The following is a 21553-nucleotide window of genomic DNA, read 5'->3' as shown; positions in this document are numbered from 1 at the left end:
AAGAGTTTTATTGCCAAGTACGCTTACACGTAAAAGGAATTTGTTTTAGTGACAGAGCTTCCAGAACAGAAAACAAATGACAAGACAAAAACAGCATGAGCTGCTGAGCTACACGAGCTTCCTCATGATTAAATTATAATTCCTATCTAAAACAATACATCACAATCAACGTCAAAGTGTCAATTTAATAGCTTCTGAGTGATGTGAGCAACCTTGTCCGGCTTCACATTTCTGTGCCGCTGTCTGAACTGCTTGTCAATGTTCGATCATACTCCACATTTATTCAAAAGAAAAAGAAAAAAAACTTTACACTCCAGGTTAAACTGGAGGTCATCTGATTAGCACCTGTTTATTTACACGTCTGTCAGTTTTTAACATTCCGGGACAAAGCACTAATTGGTCCGTAGAGCAGAATGGGGTTTGCTTAGGGTCTGCTCTTCTGCACGCTCAACTTACTAAACCTGACAGAGGCAGATATATTCGGTGTCAAATTTCAGACTTCAGAGTCTTGAGGGACTGCGCAGTGAAAGAACCCACAGGAGCTAATCCAAAGCGACAAAGACGACTCCTTGTTCCCGGTGCAGGAATGTAACGGTTTGGTTTTGGCACCTTCTAGCTTTTCTGAAGAGGAGGCATTGCAAGCAAACACACACCAACACTCGCCATGGGCCTCGGGAGGAAACCCAAACAGAGAGGACAATCAGGATGAAAGACGAGATAAAGTTCTCAAACACAGCTGGAAAAGCTTCTGCACCATCAACAGCACGAGGAACTAACCAGATGAACCAGGTCATGAAATAAAGATCCGGTGCACTGAGGAAAATGGTTTGTTATAGAACACCTAAAGAGCGATATGCATTTATAAAAATAAAAAAAAAGCTTTAAATGTAAAAAATTCTTATCTTTAAATAAATTCTTTCCATGTGAAATTATCATCATGCAACAGAAAATATTGTTACAAAACTTAATGTTTTAAAAATGCAGATTAAATACACTTGAGTCCATTAATCCTTAGCCGCTATATGTAACAATATATCAAACCAACACTGACCCCAAAATCATCTTTTTTTTTATTATTATTATTTATGATTTTACATATTTGTTTGCAACTGAGGCGGTAATATGTTGCAGTTCCTCTGTTATCCTACAGGTGGAGCACTGTAAACTAGTCCCATATTGGCAGGCATCCTGTTTAAATTATTTGCAAGGTTGGAGCGTCAGAATAATTCTTCTTCTTTTGTAACCAGATGGACGTCTCAACCAACTCAAATGTCCTGATTTATGAGGATTAATTCACCAACATCAAATTCACCCTACGGAATTTCAACAGACATAAACACCTTTATGATCGTCTTTTGCTAGCAACAAGTTTCCCAGCTAACTGTGATGAGTGATGCATATTCCTCTCCTCAAACCGCGATCCGTTAACCGACCTAAACGCACACTTGTATAACTCAATACTGCAATATTTTTAGAGCAGGGTGTCATGCTGAGGAACATTTCTCTTCATCACTCCTACAAACAGCTCTAACGCACCCGCATGCTCCGGTACTCTGCGGCGTTAAGCTTTACGGAATTAAAATGCACGGTGCATGAACACTGACACGAACCCATCAATAATGCAGAGCCGGAGCGCTGACGTTCTGAAGACGGCACATCACACGCAGCCCGGCTGCAAACTCGTATCAGCACGCAACACGGCTCGGAGAAAGGAGCTGCATCAGTCGGAGAACGTGAACCTCATCTTTATTTATGCGGGGGGGGGGGAACGGATTTTTCAGATCTGTTTCATCAGTTAAAAAGATCAGAAATTATACAAAACGGATAAAAATACATATTTTATGGTTTTAATCGCCCAAAAAAAAAAACAGCCAGACACAAACAAATTGCTTCTCAAAAAAAGAGCTTGTATCCAAAGACACAAAGCCCTAACCACACACACACACACACACACACACACACCTACACAAGGGGCACCTGAGGGGATCTGCTTTCCCACAATGCTCTACTCTCTCTACAAGGGCTCATTACATGTGATTTTTTTTTCCGGGTGCAATCAGACAAAGCAGAGAGCCATCCCCAAGACTCCTGCACAAACACGCTGGCACTGGACCAGCACACACACACACACACACACAGAGACAGGCCATGCAGAGTGCAGACAGGTACTATAATCAATCAATACTCAACACCCTTTCAACCACCACACACACACACACACACACACACACACACACACGTGCACATATGCACTCACACACACACACACACACAGGCCATGAAGAGTGCAGACAGGTACTATAAACAATCAATACTCAACACCCTTTCAACCTACACCACACACCCACACACACACTTCCATAAGAAGTAAACGGGTCACATCTCCACTAGCCTTATATGGGATATAAATAAACAAACAAAGATCTCTCTCTCTCTTTTTTTCTTTCCTTGTTCGTCGGTTTACACCCACACAAAATCACCGTCATGGCCGCAGTCGTGTTTACACAGCCAGTGGAAATGTAGTGTCTTGGAACACCCACATTCTTTTCTGTTAAAGCAGGTGTTGCTTTACCGGTCGGGCCGCATGAATAAAGCCGGCGTGACGCGCCGCCGCCCGGCGAACCTCCAGCCGCGCAGCTGCAGCCTGTTCACCTCGCCGTGTCTTTCTGGAGACGCCAAGGCAGCGCTAGCCTTCCTGCCAATTACTGACCACAGAGCCGGAGCTCTTTTATCTCCTCATCAGAGAGACGGGGTCGGAGGTCGGCCATCAGCCGAGGTCATTTCCTGTTTTATGTGAGCCGGTGAAGGGGAGTACAGACTCCGAGTGCGGGGAAGAGATGAGGAGGGACACTCTTTGAAGTTGATATGACGCGAGTGATAAAAATCTCGTGTTCAGTAATACGTAGCGGTCGTTTTTTTAAACTCATCATCAGATACTGTATCTATTAAATACGCATGATTTATATGTAGAGAAAAGACGTTTAAAATTGCAGCAAGAGAGAAAAAAAAAACCTAATACAGGCTTGAGTCTCAAGAATTTGTATATATTTCTAACACAGCAAGAAAAATAATACATAAGAGCTAACGAGTGGCCTAAAATATTAAATCAAACAGGGTGTATTTTTAAAGCAGGTCATATACAAGGGGCGTTCAAGACAAACAGGGACAACATTTCTGGTGGACGAAGGTGTAAAACTGATGGACATTTACAGAAGACTCTAAGCACAGAACGATGATGAGACTCTTAGCCGCACTTGAATGGTGCAAAAGCTTTAAAGAAAGCGGTACGTCCGTGGATGATGTTCCCGACCGACGTGGCTCGGAGCTCACTGGAGTCATTCCCCTGAAAATACAGCGAGTGGAACCGATCGTTAAAAACTGAGACAGATTACTTTTGTAATCAAGCTTGTAGAAACTATATACACAATCATATACACAACACACCACTTGCGCGTTACAGGAACTCAACTAGGAGGTATTGCTACATTCCTTGTACGGTCCTGACCTCGCTTAAAGCCATTTCCACATGTTTGGTCCATTGAAGGAGTTCCTGGGAGGCCAGCGTTTCAGATGTGAAGCAGGCAATCTGATCTTAGCTCCAGCGAACTGAGGAAACTTTGTATTCTGATGGTGTCCAAGCACCAAACACTGTGATAAGTGCATTAGTGCAGCAGGATCTGCATTATATAGAGAAATAAAGCTTTTAAATAAAGTTTTTAAAACTATCAGAAGTCCTGGTTTGACTTGTTTGTAGTAATTATACCGTTATAAGATGTATTGTTAGACAAATTAAGACCTAATTAAAAGGAGAAATGCTTGAAGTGTGTATAAAATAACGGCTATGCCCTGGTGTCTGCCGCACACACAACGCCTTCAAACAGAATTCAGGATTAATGAAGTGCGCGTATTTATTTATTCATGACGATGAAAGGAGCCTGGCTGCAACGACAGAGTCCTCACTCTGTTGCTCGGCGTTGTGGGACCTTTTCAAAGCGCCCCCATGCATGCCTTCCCAGCCCCCCACAATCCTGCGCCGGATCTACGACCCCCGCGCGCAGCTCAAGTTTTGGAAACATGCACGCACTTGCGTTCACACGTTCACGCTAATCACATCCCGGACCTGCTTCTTCGAAATGTCGCTGTGCGTCTCGCAGCACACTCGGACGTTAATCCGAAAGACAGAAACGAGAGCAGTCTGGAAGTTGCAGGGGCCCTGCTTACGGCTCCTTGTGAAAGCCCGGCCTCCTTCAGGAGAGAACAGAGTGAGGGGAAGAGGAAAAGAAGAAGAAAAAAAGAGGGGGGAAAAAAAAACTGAAGAGCAGCTAAGTGCTGAACCACCCCTCATTCATGACAACACACACGCAGAGCCCAAACACACACGCAGCCTGGTTCTCACACCGTTTCGTTCCCCTCCTCTCTCCCCCCACGTCTTTCAGGGTAGTGCTGTGTGCTAAAGCCTTTCTGATAAAGTCCTGTGTGCCATCGCAGGTCACCCTGCAGGAAGGGCCACACAAAACCTAGTTCCCATGAAGCTCCTATTCACTTTGTGTGTGTGTGTGTGTGTGTGTGTGTGTATCCTGAATGAAACAGGCCAGTTGATTACAGCTCCTGGTTAATGAAAAACATTTGTGAAGCGGGCTCGGCTCGCCCTCGGGAGAAGAGCTCAGATTAGCCTCTGGGAGATTCTCAGTGAAATGTTCAGCCTCCGAGGTTCAATAGCTAATTTAACACACGTTCCCTAAACCGGTTGAGCTCACTTTGTAGCCGTGGGCCCTTTAGAACATAAACTTTACAGTAAATTACATCACATCACTTTTAAACCAATCCCTACATTTGATCCCCGGTACATGAATGAGGGAAAATAGTCTAGGTTTGCAAAAACAAAATCAACAAAACTGACCCAAATATTCATAGAAGTTTTAAAAGGCGCAGTTTCCCATAATGCATTGCTTCATTCATCTCAAACACAAAGTCTTTGGAATGTTTTGCATAACTTTGGTTCTGATTCATCTCATCATATAGCTAGAAAAAAAAAGAGGAAAAAAAAAGTTAACCTTGCTTGCGTCTTCACTTCATTAGGTACACCTTCTTTGCTAGGAATGGGTTGGACCTGATTTGTTTGAAATGTCTTTTTCATGGCACAGTTTAACAAGGTACTAGAAATATTCCTTCGAGATGTTTGTCCGTATTTACAAGACGGCATGACGCATTCGCATTCGGCTAAACATCCATGATGTGAATCTTCGTCATTCCACCGCATCCCAAAGGTGACGTATTGGATTGAGATCTGGTAACTGCGCAGGTCATTTAAATACAGGAAACTTGTTATGTTCAAGAAACCAATTTGAGATTTTTTTAGCTTTGTGTCTGTGTATTATTCCGGCGAACATAGGGTTGGACATAGTCAGCAAGACTGAGGTGAACTGAGGTCCAAATTCTGACTCTACCATCCGAATGTCGCAGCAGAAATCGAGGGCCCATCACGCCAATGATTTTCCAATCTTGGTGAGCCCATGCAAATTGTAGCCTTTGTGTTGTACGTTCAGGGATGATCTTTAACATCTTTGGAATGAGATGTTAATTGAGCTACTGTCGCCTTTCTTTCTGACCTCTGGCATCAACAGGGCATTTTCACCTAGAGAACTGTATACATATAAACACTCATGATCAAACAAAATATAATGACACATACAGTCATATATATGTTCAGTGCAAAACTGATCAAACATAGGAGTTTCCTTCCTTGTGTAAAAAACCACCAAGCACAGGGAGAACATGCAAACTCTATGCACACAGAGACGGGAATCGAGCCCGGCGGGGAATCGAACCCGGACCCCAGAGGTGCAAGGCGACAGTGCTAACCACTACACCACCTCCGCTGAGAAATCCTAATCCTTCAGCAGGTTTGACTAAATCCACCTCAATGTCACACTGCTGTCCTTCTGCACGGACTAAAACAGCACATGTTTAAAAAAAACAAAACAGAAGTATAAACAAGAGAAGAAACTCCGGAGACAAACACGACAACAGGGGAAAAAAAAATCAAACGTCCAACATCTGGACTGTCCTACTGCAGCTGGAGCACCTGACGCAAATCTGGCCACATGTGAGGAAAATATTATAAAATACTGTCAAGTACTCACGTTTCCAATGAAAGCTGGAATTTTTTCGGTTTTAACAAATGCAACTGAAAACAAGGAATTTTTCTTGGCTTGTGATTGCATGTGACTACCTCACAAGCAAACCTGACAATTCTATGCTACATATTGAACTACATATGACAAACAATTTCCTAAAATGACTCCTTTCGGTATACATTAGGTCCCCAACATATGAGCGAGAGTTTGTTTGCAAGTCCAATTTGTTCATAAGTACAGAAAAAAGGGAGGTCCAAACAAACATTGTCCAGGTACTAGGATATCAACACCTTCGGCTTTACACATTATAAAACTAACAAGTTCCATGTTCTTGTCCTTGTTTGCAGATAGTTAAACGATTCATGTCTGCCATCTTTTCACTGCGCTCCATTCTCTCAATTATTTTCAATAATTCTCCATCGTTATTGCTTGGCGCTTCTTAGCAGTACCGGCTATTAAATGTATAAATATGCATTACGCATTAATACATTAAAGAACCCTCTTTTCTGTAATAGATATTGTCCTTTAAATCTAAATCTAAAGAATAAACTATTACAGACCCGTACACACCGTTCAGGCAGTGTGGATGCTTGAAACAATGCCAGAAATGCCATTCTTATTTTGCGGATGATTTCCTTAACCACAAAAGAAATCGACCACAACAGTAAAATATTTTCTGCTTTTGGATTTCCATGATAAGGCTGGAATCTAGTCTAGTCTACACCAAAAAAAAACAGCTCACAAATGTCGCTCACTAAATCTACTCAACCCCCTGACTATATGTATGCCCTCCTCCTGTATAACGCTTAGATTTACAGTGTGTGTACATCCACAGTGCAAACCACACACAAATCATGCTTAAAATATCTGCTGTTTATCTCAGCAGATTGTTAACCCAACAGCAGAGAAAGTCCAGTTGCGTTGAGCCGTATGCTTTCATCTACACAATGAGACCAAAATGAAAAGCATATGGCCTCCTGGGAAAAGCCTTCAGACGGTAACAGTTTGCCATTCTCTGTTATATACAGCTCTGCCAATGACACGCTTTTCTAAACTGAATTAGGTTTCTCTTTTGCTTGCATCTCAAGCATTTTCAAATCTGCTTATTGTCAAAAGCGAAATAAGGAGAAAAGAGAATTTTTAAAATTGTTATTCTGACTGCAGTGCCTTTTAAGCTCTGATTAAAATTCTAAAAAAAACAAAAACTAAAACACTCAGATGCTGAATTCATTTCGCTTGCTGTTTGTGCGAGCACACGATTTATTTTTCGTGACTCCGAGGCTCTGATGAAGCTTCAATGCAAATTCAATCTGTGAATTATATTTTTTTTTAATCATATTGCTCCTCTTATAGCTCAACACAAAAAAATTTTATTAAAATTTTAAAAAATTATGTCCCGAGGTGGTACAGACGCCACCACCCAGTCCCCTGAATCCAGTCAACACACCCTCCTAACTGCTTTTCAGTAAAGAACATTCTCCTCTCAATGTTTATTCTGCTTGTTTAGGCTTGATTTAGAAGATTACAGTAGACTGTGTGCGTGCACGGCGATGCTTCTGTATTTTTTTTTTTCTGCTTTAAATCTCTCCGAATTTTAACACGTCCTCTCAGTGAAAGATATGAAGTCAATACACAACTGCTATCTATGACAGATCAGCTATCCTGAGCAAAAGTGCTTTAAGAACAGTAGACACCAAAAGTCAAGATCATGGAGACAAACCATGTTGTTTGGCCGTTTTTTTTTTTCTTTTTTATGAAATAAACATTAACCATAAAATCGGGTGTGCATCAGTTATAGCCATGCTCATTTAAAGATTCCTTGCCTCCAAAATATTCCTTCTGCTTGTCATTATTATACAAGTACTATGCAAAAGTCTATATATATAAAAAGACAATAAACAGTAGAATTTGGGGCGGATTCAGTGATGTATTGTGCTTCTTTTGTGTGGCAATTCAGGCATCTCCATACTGACTCTTTTTTAAGTTAATTTTGAATTCATACATGTCTGCATTTGATGGTAAAATATTGCAGTTCCACTATGATCCTACGGGTGGCGCGCTCTAAACTATTCACAAATCAGCATGCAGCACAACGTCGCGTGTGTGTGGTAGGCGAGAAGTATGTGCCAAGTTTCTTTAGAATTGTTATAAAATCTAAACAAATATTTATATTAAAATGTAAATATTTAATTTGAATCGAATTAGAGTGACGTCCCTTTGATTAAAGTATTTTAAGAAATGAGTCTTACATCCTGCAGAACCAGCCACAGGTCTTCTGAGAACTTGTCTGAGAAGTGGTCGTCTTGTATAATATGCTGCTTTCTTTTCTGGCCTATAGATTTTTTTATTTTTGCTGAAATACTAATGTTTGGACATCAGAAATGTTTGCACAAAAACTTATTAATGACATCAGCAAATAAACACGGATAACAATGCTAAAAAACTGCCCGTGTTTTACACAGTACTGTACATTATAATTACCCAATAAAAAATTAACCACTAAATGAACCATACTGCAGTATACTCTGCATTAAACCTTACTTTTGAGTATCCAGGTACTAAATGTTTATAATATGGCCCGCAGAATATAATGACGATGATTTAATTATGTGGATCTTTATAATTTTACATCAGTAAGCTATATGTTTACAACCTCATGTCTATCAACTCTAAGAACCTTCTATTTTTTCATATCTGAACCAAACAATTCCCTCTGAAGTCTTAATACATGAATGTCAGATTTTATTTTCAGATTACTTTCTATTATAAATTCATTTCTATTGCTACACAGTAAACACACACATGTATACCCATTCCTTACAAACAGTTTGCACTTCAAAGTTCCACCTTTACACTTGCACCTAGGCTGTATTCACCCTCTTCGCACCCATTGTCTGTCTTTTGTTTACAGTCTTTATGTTCCCTCCTGCACCACAGTACTACTGCAGTGTTGTATTTTAATACACAACCTTTGCACTGGTATAATGACAATAAAATCGAATTTCTAAGAACGTAGCTGAGCATATAAAGCAGCACTATAGACGACATTCTTCAACAGCATTATATTATACCCCATGCAGTGAGAATGCACAGTAGATAAGAAACTATATAGGAGGCTATTCAAGTAATCTGGAGGCTTAAGAAAGGAACAAGTTGGTTCTTGCATAAAGATGAAGATGAACTCCAGATACCAGATATAGAATGAATATATGGATCCCGGGTGGCCTAAGAAAGTGTTTTCTTAAGCGATGTTAACACAGTGAAGCACTGCTTCGATAATAGAAATCTTCTTTCCATGCATTTTAAACTGTTTTCCTTAATACTGATAATAAATTGCATTTTTTTTTACAACACAAATACAAGTCTAAAGTAATTTCAGAGCCTTTAATTGAAATGCTTTGTTCCCGGTGAGGAAAGCTGTGTGTATAATAAAGACAAAACAGTTGAAAAGGTCACACTGGGAAAGTTAATGATCGCTGTGCACAAATACTCCACGGCTATTTAATCAAAGCTTAACAAGCTTTTCGCTTCATGGCTCATGCTCTAAAGAAACTACTGCTGTAGACGATAGTCAGCCACTGGAACCAGGGTAATATTAAACTGGCTGCGGGGCTGGAACAAAGTCGAGGGGCATGCCACCCAGACTGCTCGGGGCTGATTGATGGCAGGGCCGTTGTCCGGACGCTTCATTTGCATGGGGACGGTGTTAAAGGACTAATTTCCACCAGTGAATGAGACAGACCTACTAGACCTGAAGATTACAAACAAAAGCTATAGCCTGAGCTGTACCTTTCTCAGTTTGCTTAAATACATACCTACAAGCTTGAAAGACACAATCACACAAGTGTCCAACCATTCATTCCATCTTTCTTTGGCATTCCTGCTTAGACTGGGGTTAATAAACACACCCGATCGTGCGCCATTGAGAGAAACAGAGACTGCATAAACAGGATTACGGTGCGGTACGAAAGACGCAGAGAGTCTGCATGAGAACAACGAAGCAGAAATAAAGCCCAGAGCTTGTTAATTCCACTAAGCAGTCAGCAAGCAATAAAACTAGATCTTTAAAATCTGTGCATTGCTACGAGTTTCACCCTCAAACATAAAACCCAGGGTACTGCTTAAGATTATCTGCACACACGCAGAACAAGAAAGCAGATATTTGAGTAAAACCTGAAATGTGAGCCAGAAGAGTAGGTGTAGGGACGAGCAAATTTACTTTAACTTAAGTTACTTCGATTAAATCGCACAAAAAAAAAAAAAAAATGAATCACTCGTTCATCCTGCTACACCGATGTGTAAACACAAAAGTCAGCTTACAGAAAAGATCTTCAGGAAATCTTGAGCGATGAATCAGATGCAAATTAAAGATCTGTATCTGAAGTACCACACTATTTACTTCAATCTAAAATATTTATCAGCTTGTAATCAGGCCAGATTTACAGCAGTTAACTCAAGTGTACCGAAAGAACACGTCCCAGCATTTTGCATAAAAAACAAAAAAAAAAGTACAAAAAAACATATCACAGATGTGCACGAAACCCTGCAAGGAACATTTACATTAATGTGGAGGGAAATTTCGACACCACTTCCAGCCTTTTTCAAGCAGAGCTGTCATTCAGGTGTAGGAGCTTGGCAATGCTACGTTGCAAGACTTGTTTTCATGGGCAGGTAAATATTTAAACTGGAAGCAGATCGTCCGGGCTTATGGGAATTGGTCGGACTAAATACACAGTTCGATTTGACACAAATGTTTGGAACGAGCATTTTCTTTTCTCAACAGCTGCAACGTCGATCGTGGATCAGATGTCGGGGGGAAAAAAAAGAATGGCAGAACATTTAAAAAAAAAAAAGGGCCTGAGTAAGCAAATCGTTTGTTTGAGCTGTTATCAATTATGAGGTGAATAGGAGAAAGAAGGAGGGAAAGAGCGAGCGAGCACGTGCATGTGTGTGCTTGTGTGTGTGTAAGGGCGAGAGAGATTATTAACAACTAAGTGTGACAAAGGAGGAGCGATGGGAGTGGTGCAGGCCCCTCTGGGACGGTGATGTGGTCTCCAGCTTTTCACAAAGATGAAAGGCCATTTGGGACGGGGCCCCCCACCGACCAGCACTCTGCCCTTTTACTACGAAGTGTATGCTTCTCCACTCCATAGCCAGCACATCACACCGTCATAACAAAGTGTGCCATTTGTTTCCAATACTATAGGATTTCTCAAACAAGACCCATGGTACAATTATGCTTGTAAAGACTTGTGCTTTTACAACAGTGTAGCTAAGACGCATGCTTTCTAGGATGTTCTTGGGGGAGAAAAAAATGGCAAACTCATGCTATATCACCCCACACACACAAATACACACACACATACCATATGATCCTATTTTCTGTTTTGCTATTTCTCCATTTCCCCCACTAATACACATTTCAGGGCATTTATAGTGCATTCTGTGTGTTCATTTTAGCACTTAGTTTCAGTTATAAAACCATAAAATTGGGATAAAAGACAATCATGCATAATGCAACCCCCCCCTCCCCCCTGCAAGTGAAATCAGTGATTCTCACAACAGGCTTCCTGAAAGGCTAACCAAGAGAATGGAGGAGGAGAAAGATTTTATCACCTTTAATTTATCATTATCATTAAAGTAATAGAAAGCACCTCCAACCCTTATCAAAGTTGTATCTAAACATACAGAGTGATGATAATGAAGAATCATGACGATGAATAATGATATCTTCGACACAACGTGTTAGTGTTAGGTCAGTGGTAAGCTCTGGGATAAAGGAGGAAATTTTAATATAAAGTGTCCCAACAGAATCCATACGTTAATGCATTTTATAGAATAATTAAAAAAAAAAATCAATATGAGTTAAAAGATATTAGATATAAGAAACATGTACTGTACGGACATGATTCTCATGTGCAAACACACCACACACACAGGACTATTATCACACATTAATTTAGAGTTGCTGCAGATCATACCGAAAAAAAAAGTGGACGTTCATAAACATCCACTGATGCTGTGCTGGTTTTGGAGCAGACTGTATTACTGCACCAGGACGATGAAAATATCTAGCCAATTAGATTTTCAATATTGTGATCTATTTCTGTTTGTTTGTTTAGTAAATGTAATTAAATGCTGCCTGGGTGCATCAGATTTGGTGGGTTTTTTTTATATTATTTTTGTTTAACAATAAAAATATTCATATTTTCTAATGGAGATATTTTGTAATACATTTATACTTTTCATCCAAAAATCTGCTTTTGTAATCAACCTACAGATCATCAACCCTGTTTGCATTTTATTAAAATGAGTCGTGTGTGTAAATAGTAATTAAATACTGGGCATCACAGACACGCCTTGAGGAACCAGGATGAGATGTTTGTTTGTTTTTGTCGCAATCTCAACGTGCACAAATTTGAGTAATATTTATGAAACAAATAAGTAGCACGAGGGTTTGATCAAAGTGATTGATTTTCACTTGTTGAAGAAAAAACAACAACTGAAGTTATTGGTTTATGCATGGTTAAGCTTAGAGGTTAACAAACATCTGGACGAGAGGTTAATGCTTGTGGGATCTGAAATAACATGAGGAATAAAATGAAAAATAAATGAAACAAATGTGCCCGACACCAAATGATGGATCTGTCTCTGAGCAAACGAGGGACGTGACAAAGTGTGTGTGGGGGATGCACAAGAAACGAGGGGGGAAAAATTACAATCACACCTATTTATTTAAAAAAAATAAAAAATAAAAACACATGATAATGCATATAGAATTTCTCCTGAAACACAGATGAAAAAGCATAAAAGAGCGAGGCTGGAAAGTTACAAAGTTTCCACCTATTTTGTTTTTCAAAAATAGAAATTAGAAACAAAGTATCTTTTTAAGTGTGCACAAGCAAACATCAAAAGCACGACCCAAACTGTCGGTTAACAAACCAGAGTGGCGAGCACAGAGTAGCGAGTGTGTGTGTGTGTTTAGTGTTTACCTGCATGTTGAAGACTCCCAGCTCCTGAGCAGAGAGCTTTCTCATCTGCACCGCCAGCACTTGCGCTTCCTCCAGGATAGAAAAGTCGCCGCTTTCGGCGCTGCACAGCAGTCCTCCTCCGCACAGCAGCCCCAACAGGCTGACGAGCCAGCAGCTCAAAACCTTCTTCAACTTGTTCCCGGAAAGCCGAGCACAACTAGTCCAGGGCGAGGAGGAAACCGAGGCAGGGGGAATCACAGCTCCGAGGAGCGAGCGTCTCGCCATGATGGCCGGGACTCACTGCAGTTGAACAGCAGGTCGCGGAAAAGCTCTTTACAAGAAACAACAAGAAACTTCACTCGTTACCTTTTAACTTTGTCGCCGACGCTCGGTAAAGTTCCACTTTTCCAACTCCGAGATCCCGAGCACAAAGCGGTGCGACATAGTGGGGTGTTCTGTTGGGAAGGGAAATAGTTCACCTATCAGTAAATCAATAAACCCCCCGAGCTGTGTGTGTGTGTGTGTGTGTGTAGAAGAATAAAAAAGACCGCGCTTAGCGTGTCGAACGCCACCCGCGAGCCGCGTCGCGAAACTCTGCGTAAAGCGCGAGCATCACAATAGAGTGAAGAGCGGCGGCAGCGGCGGTCAGTAAAACCCGCAACGGAGCACCGCCTTCCTCCTGGACTGGGTTTGGAGTGAGTGGATTAGCTGGGCTTGGGATCGGAGCTTAGGCTGTGTTCACACTGCAGGCAAATTTTTTCCCTTCGAACCACTGACCCCCCGATCAGACAATCTGAGCTTTGATATATTGAAGATAAATAAACATTATAATCTTAATTTATCTGACTTAAAAGCTAAGTGCATATTACCAGCATGAAGTGACAAAATTTAGATTTTTTTTTTGCCTAATGTGACACAGATTTTTTGGGCTGTTTGAACACAAAAATCAGATATTTCTTAGATCAAATCTAAGTCACTTTTGCATGTGGTATGCTGATTCGTAACAATGCGACTTGAATAAGAACAGGCAGATTGGAATTCATACAACGTTTTATACGTCTACACACATGCGGCAATACCTGATAAAACAGCTAAAGTGAGGCATCTGGCTTTTTTGCTTCTTCTTAACCACAGCAAATACAGCTGACTAACTGATTGCCATCCTCCAGAGCAAAATCCCAAGAATATTTACGGTGCAATTGCATCTACTGTTTGAAATGAATGAATGGTCACACAAACCCATGATGTGTTGTACCCCAGATGGTACAGAAATCGATGTGCGCATGCATGTCATTTCAGAGGGCTGATGTGTCCACATTAGAGTCAGATAAAAGTCACTTGTAATTATGAATGTTAACCATCATGACATGCAAATCCAATCTTGCCAAGAATTGGAATTGAGCAATGTGACTTGTAATCCGAACAAAGCCTAAGGCCTTGTTCAGACGGCAGGCAAATCTGATTTGTTTCTCATCTCTAGGAGTGACTGTTATCTGAAAGTGATAATTGGCTCTGTTCAGACTGGCAGCCCAAATCCAATTTTAGGCACATTAGGATGAAAAAATCAAAATTGAGTCACTTCAGGCTGTTAATATCAACATATATTTAGGGCTGTGTGGACAGCAAAAAAACACATTGAATTTTGCATTCAGTTTGGGCACTTTCATCTTTCATATGGTGTTATGTATGTTATGTACAGAAATGCATGATAGACATTCATGTGACTTCAACCTCAAGTTGACTAGACATTTGTCATGATTGTGGCTACCAGGAAGGAAAGATGGATGATAAGTGTACCCGAGGATTTCACTGAAGAGATAGTGAAGTAACAGACCTCAAATGTTGCTGTATAAGCAAAACAAGAGGGCGCATATCGCATACTGTCAGTGTTTAAAGAAATCAGTAGAACTGGCCAAGCTCCAGTGGCAAAGGGGAGTTAAAAAGTTTAAAAGCTAAATTTAAACACTCTTAAACCAATGAAGTGGCCATGGCCAAATAACATCCCTTTTTTACAGCACGCTTCACTTGAGATATTGTTCCCTTGCGCATATGGGCCTGTTTAGGAACACGATCTGTTTAGACTAATATGAAACAAAGCCCATATTGAAAACAAAGTTTGAGCAAACCTAACAGAAAAATCAGATTTGGTCAGTAAATCAGATTTGAGTCACTTTTGCCTGCGGTGTAAACATGGTCAGGTTGAACAAATGAATCCCAATAAATCTGAATTTCTGTCTTAAGACATGGATTTTTTTTTTCTAAGGACACACATAAAAAATCTGATATCAAATCACACCAGAGCTAATTTGGCAATTACATTGACACTAAAAGCTTCTTTGCACGATTTCCTTTTCCCCTTTCTTACCTTGAAACTATATCTATATTTAACGTGAATGCACTTGTGCCCCAAAACACCTCTCACATGCACACTTGGTCAATTCTTACATTCTCACTGCAAAACCAAAACCCCAGGGGTGGAACTGGAACTGATTCGATCCTCATATAATAATCTTTTAATCCTAAAACCCTTAAGCTTTAAACCAAACCCTTGATGCTGTACAACACAAAACAACAAACCAACCTATCAGAATGTAATGGATTGAGCATAGAGCCCTGGGGAGCCCCACTGCTTTCTGTGGTGGTAATGGAGATGTTGCTTCAGATCTGGTCTGACTGAGATCTAGTCTAGGATCAAGTTGCAGATGAGGTGTTCTGGTTTGCAATTCTTTTTGAAAACTACTCAGATATGCGATGTTTCTTTCAGTTTTTTATATTCTAATATGACCTTGAGCATTTATGTTGCATGAGCATCTATTAGATATGTATCTGATCTAGGACTATATACAACAGTTGCTCAGCTCTGTTTTGAAATGATCTGATTTTTGTGACTATGCAGTGTTCAAAAAGTTTGGTTATGTCAGGTTAAGGCATAAAATCAGATAAGTATCACTTCAACCTGTGAAATAGATGTGTGTATGTTTATGTGGCATTTTGAGCCACACTATTTGCAAGTGGCTGATACACTATGGGGTGTCCATCACAGGGCACTATGCGGACTCATTCACAGTGAGTAACGTAAAAAAAACTCGGGAGGCAGCAACAGTACTGTGTCGCAGGTTTTCAAATATTAAACTGTGTATTATATATGCAACTTCATAATCTTTAAAAAAATATATTATTTGAATATTTGAACTAGCCATGCTTTGGTTCAAATTAGCCAAAAGCAGCTAGTTTCTCTGATCATCAGTCATTAAAGTTAGTTGTCTTTGTCATGACAGGATTAAATAAAAATATTCGGCATCAAAAAGCAGTCATGCTGTTTCTTTGAACTTCTGAAAGAAGCTCAACATTGTTCCTCCACCAGTGGGCATGAGTTATGACCATGTTCTGCGCGGTTAAATGCTGACAATATAAGCTTACGTGTTTAAGACGATTTTAACTGTTTTCCATTGGGCTTGAGGAAATACTGTATGAGCATTACTTTTGAAAATTCTACAGAAGGCTCTATATGATGTATTTTACATTTGTTTTGTTTTGTTTTGGTCTTGAATTCTGCAGATCCAGACAATTGCATGTCTAATTGCTATGGGTTATCAGACAGTGGAATGAAAACAGAGGCATTTTTCTTAACCAGAAAAGCTATTGTTTATGAAGTATGCTCGAACTGGGGCTTGGGGACAAGCCAAGCTAAGTTGGTGACGGCTACAGTAGATGGGTTTAGTGCTTAAAAAGATTATTTTAAAGCAATTCTACAACTGTTATGTCATTAGTGTTTACTGATATTTACCAATATGGATGTAAAGTACAGTATATGGCATGTAAAAGAAAGCTAAACAGCTAAAGTGTTCTTAAAAACTTAATTTAGAATTTTGCCTGTTCTAACCCATTATAATTAGATTTACCTTAATATACAGTACTGTGTAAATGTCTTGGACACCCTGTGTCTTTTTTCTTTTTAGAACTTTCCTATGGATTCAATTTTTTTTTTTTTTTTATTTTAGGACTTTGTTACTTACTTAGTACAAAAACATTACTGATTTCCAAGGATTTGTATTCCAGCAGAAAATTTAATGTTACGGAAAAATACTTGTATGAAAAGAAAAGAAAGCAGCTCATTAAATAAGCAACCACGTTTCAGAGAAAAAAACTAAATGGAAGCAGCTGGGTTATGCATGCAAAATATAAGCAGGTGCAACAGTCAAAATCCTTACAAGAATTGTGGTTTTGCAGGATGCTTACTGAAACACTTACTCAATCACTCATCGTCTAAACCGCTTGATCCTGTACACAGGGTACCAGGGGCCCGGAGCCCACCCCAGGATACGTGGAGCACGTATTAAATTAAAGGTTGGTAGTAAACAAGTACATTTTGGGTAAATCGTTAGAATGTCAATGTTGGTGTCATTATGTCATTAGCATAGGTGTCATTACATGACAGTTAACCACATTTTATGTATTTGCTACTATAATTCTATGCTAAAAACAAACCCTGTTATTTATTTAAGACCAAAATGCAGCAAAGAAGCATTGTAATAGAATAGAGAGAGGACTATTGTTACTTGAGATCGGTTGAATAGTTAAATGCATGAAGTGGTAGAATGAACTGTAAAGTCATTAAAATCAGCAAATCATATTCTACTGAGTTCATTGTTCCTAGCAATGTTCTTTTCTTTTTATCCATTTTTTTCTCACAAAACATTCATCTCTGCACAATGCCCTTGTACATGTTTTCGTTCATTAGTTTAGATGGACTGCTGCACATAAGTTAGAAGGTGTTTTGTTTTATTTATTTCGTTGATTTAAGCGCCGCTCGTGGCTCTCACCATCGAATGTGCTATTTCATCTTTTGTATATTTTTTGTTCTTTCTTTGTTTGTGCTACTGGTTTCCACTGTAACCATAGAGCAATTGGGTGTTTTTTTTTTTTTTTTGGTGCTTTAATGACTAAAGTTTGCTGAACCTCAGTGCTACTCTTGAGCACAAGTGACTTTTCTAGTAGTAATCAGTGACGGTCTTTAATATATTAACCTTCACTTTTTTTATTCTTATGTCGGCTTCGTATCTTCCTTGGACGTAACAACTGTATAGGAAACCCTAACAGCCCTTATGGTAAGACATACTGGCTTGTATAAGGCACATTCAGGGGCTACATCAGTGTTACCTCCAGTCAGCAGTTTGGTAGAAGATGAATAGAGATGAGGAGAAGAAGAGGATGAAGCGGCAGGACAGACAGAGATGTGAGGAGCTCCTGCAGCACATGCCGCTTGATCCACAGCCAGAGGAGATGAAAAGAGCGCCAGCCTTTCCTCCTCCTGCCGCTGCTGCTGCCAGTACCTGCTGAGCCCAGACGCTGGAAGAGCTCGAGTCGTTCCTGCTGCAGCCGCGCTGCTTCATATGAAAATTTTATGAGCATATTCAGTATGGCTGGCAGGTTCAAATAAGAATTACATTTGTATTATCCAGCAAGGGAAGATGATTTAAGGTTGAACATACAGTATGTGTTGGGAATCATCTGATCACACAAGCAAAAGACAAAAAAATAAAAATAAAAACATATTACATATTCTGTGTCCATGCAGGTCCAGGTCTTATTTAATTTTTCTGTGCTGATCATGTTTTTCCTTTGCTTCATTAAATAAAAGTGTTTCAGGAGGCCCTTGACTAGCAATATGAGTAACTAGCGTGATGATAAAAACCAACCCGACTTGTATTTTGTCTTCTCGGGGTCCCTTTGAATGATTTATTTAAAATCTGATACTAAAGATTGTTGAATGAACACACCCATGAGTCATGCTCGTCTTTCACACACCATGAAAATAATCCTGTAGAGATAAAAAAAAAAAAAAAAACAAGCACAGAAAGAGAATCTGAAGCAAGGTCTCTCGGTCAATTCTGTCCATGGTATGATATCCACGTTTGCTTATCTTCCTTTTGCATGACAGCTATTCCTGTAAATTGTATATAAACCATTTGGTTATTTGTTCATTCACATTTTTTCAGAACTAGTTCCAGTAGATTTTTCCCATGTGATTTCTACCACAATGTATTTATTTCCCTATGTTGTTTCTTATTTCTAACCCATGACTCAATTACTTTCACATGATTTTACACATATTTTACTCATTGATTCATAAATAAGACATACGGTTTGTTTATATTATTTACATGATTCTTATTACTACTGTTATTTTTTATGTATTCTCAGGTTCATACACATCTTTTAGAAATGCACTCTTACATGTTTTTCTCATGATTAAACATGGCCCACATAACAATATATGACATGCATGCATATGAGTTTCTTTCTGTAAGATAAGGCCTATCATCCACTGATTTTATCTTAATTAAAGACTAAAGAGTTGCATGTGGATGGGTAAGATAGAAAGAGAGAGCCAAAAAAGCAGTAAAGCTTAGTGCTTAAAGCTGAGATGCAAAACATAGGACAACATTGTGCTTTCACATAATGCAACAGATAGTAGAAAACGGAATTATATACATTATGGATAATGCTATCCTGCATATACTCCACATTCAACTGAGCCAAGATATGCATCTTCAAATTAAGAAATTTCAGACACTCTCCTAAACCCTGATGATAATTAGTTACAACTGGTTTTGCTTTGCATGTCATTAAGCAAACACGCTAGCTAAACTTGTTCTACTTAGACAAATATTTTTCTTTCTTAACCCTTTCAAGGGCATGAGTAGCCTGGTGGGTAAAGTGTTGGATCAGAGGGTTCCTGGTTTGAGCCTCAATGCTGTTGGGTGCCAAGGTTGGGCCCTTGAGTAAGGACCTTCACTCTTAACTGCTCAGATACAATTAGGGGTCAAGTTCGCAACCTGACCCTGTTAAGAAACTGGCAGAGAAATTATGGGTATCTCTCTATCTCCCATGTGGCATTAGACCTAAAAAATATGGATTCTTATATTAGTTATAATTATATATGTTCTTATATATTCTTAATTATTTTTACATAAAATAGCTTGATGTGTAAATTTTGATTTTATGAAAATGGCTTATTTTAAAAAATTATTTGAATCGTTCATGAGTAAAATAGACTAAAACAGTTTTATTACTATTTTATTTTAGACTAAAAATAATCTAGACTATTTAATCTATTTAGACTATGTTAAACAGGCGTTTATTAATTTTTTCGCTAAAAATTTGTGATGTTAACAACAAAAAAAACATATTTTTACAAAATATAATTTTCTATTTTCATTCACTAATAAAAGTTTTTTTTAATCTAAGCTGATCAGTGGTTTCTGGCACAAACAATTATCTTTTTTACATAATCTTGGAAAAATTTAGGACAATTAGTCTAGACTTTTAAAGACGTTCATATTAATTCATTTAATTCCTGCAAGTGATTTGGAGGTGATTTATATCTTATGTTATCTTCTCTAACGACAGCTTGTGATTGTAAACACCATGCATGAAAAGGTTAATATTCCACATCAATATTTCTCCCATCAGCATTAAAAGATATTGGTCTTTTGACAATTTTTTTTTTTATCTTGGAGATGGATCCACCAGTGTATACTGTATAAATAAATGTCAGTGTGTGTGTATAAACGTATGTACATGTATACCGTATATCACACTGTTTATGATAAAGTTGAGCTATCAAGCATATTTGAAGCAGAAAAGCTTCATTTGGCCTCATTTTCATTTGCATTTCATTTTAACGATGCCATACTGTATAACTCATCAGTTTTGCATCAGCCTTTGTTCGCCATCCATCACATCCATGTTTTAAATTCATCAGATCCATATATGGCAGCCTTACAGGAGTATAAAGCACTGTAAAAGTTCTCCAGCCTCTGATGAAAACGTACATGGATGTCTACATAATGAGGGTGATGATAAAAATGTTTATATACAGTACATTTGGCCGTGAGATTATGAACCATGTCCAAAACGTTATGATGGTGTGGAATTTACTTTGAATAAGAAAAGTCAAGAAATGGTGAAAAATCTGCTAAAACAGACGTAAATAATTAGCAGATGGTTAAAACACTCTGGCAGAGACTGAGGCAAAAGGCCCACGAAAGGGGCTGCACTCACTGGGCCTGTTTTAACACTGACAAATAAATGGCTCCACATATGCACTGTCTTTTCATACTCCTTTTAAACTTGTTTTTTTTTTTCACAATATCTCTTTGTGGGATTTGGGGTGGTTTAATGAACCCAGTTGCCATGGCAACCGTATTCCTAGCTTTTTCCCGAGCCATGAAACATGAATCTAGTTTTTTTTTTTCCCTCCCCTTTTATTCTCCTCACCATTTCAACATCAAGGCAGCGAGACAAGCTTTGAGGGCTAAGCCGATTCCCAGCTGAAACCATTTTCTATTTCTGTCTGCACTAAACACTGAGTTTGCAGCTTGTTTTGACACTGCTGGGAGTGTGTACAACAGCACCAATCCCTAACTGTGAGATGAGAGT

General features: G+C 39.2%; 1 protein-coding gene across 1 annotated transcript in view; it reads right to left on the bottom strand.

Moving 5' to 3' along the window:
* cachd1 (cache domain containing 1) overlaps window positions 1-13710 on the bottom strand; it is an 81038-nt gene extending 67328 nt beyond the window's left edge. The window contains exon 1 of the mRNA XM_053499261.1: window positions 13130-13710. Coding sequence (XP_053355236.1) covers window positions 13130-13393 — 264 coding nt within the window. The 5' untranslated portion in view covers window positions 13394-13710. The remainder of the gene's footprint in view (window positions 1-13129) is intronic.
* Between the last annotated feature and the right edge of the window lie 7843 nt (window positions 13711-21553).

The sequence above is a fragment of the Clarias gariepinus genome, chromosome 6, assembly GCF_024256425.1.
Source record: "Clarias gariepinus isolate MV-2021 ecotype Netherlands chromosome 6, CGAR_prim_01v2, whole genome shotgun sequence".
NCBI lineage: Eukaryota > Metazoa > Chordata > Actinopteri > Siluriformes > Clariidae > Clarias > Clarias gariepinus.
The sequence above is the reverse complement of the archived record's forward strand: the minus strand, read 5'-3'. Positions and strand labels throughout refer to the sequence as shown.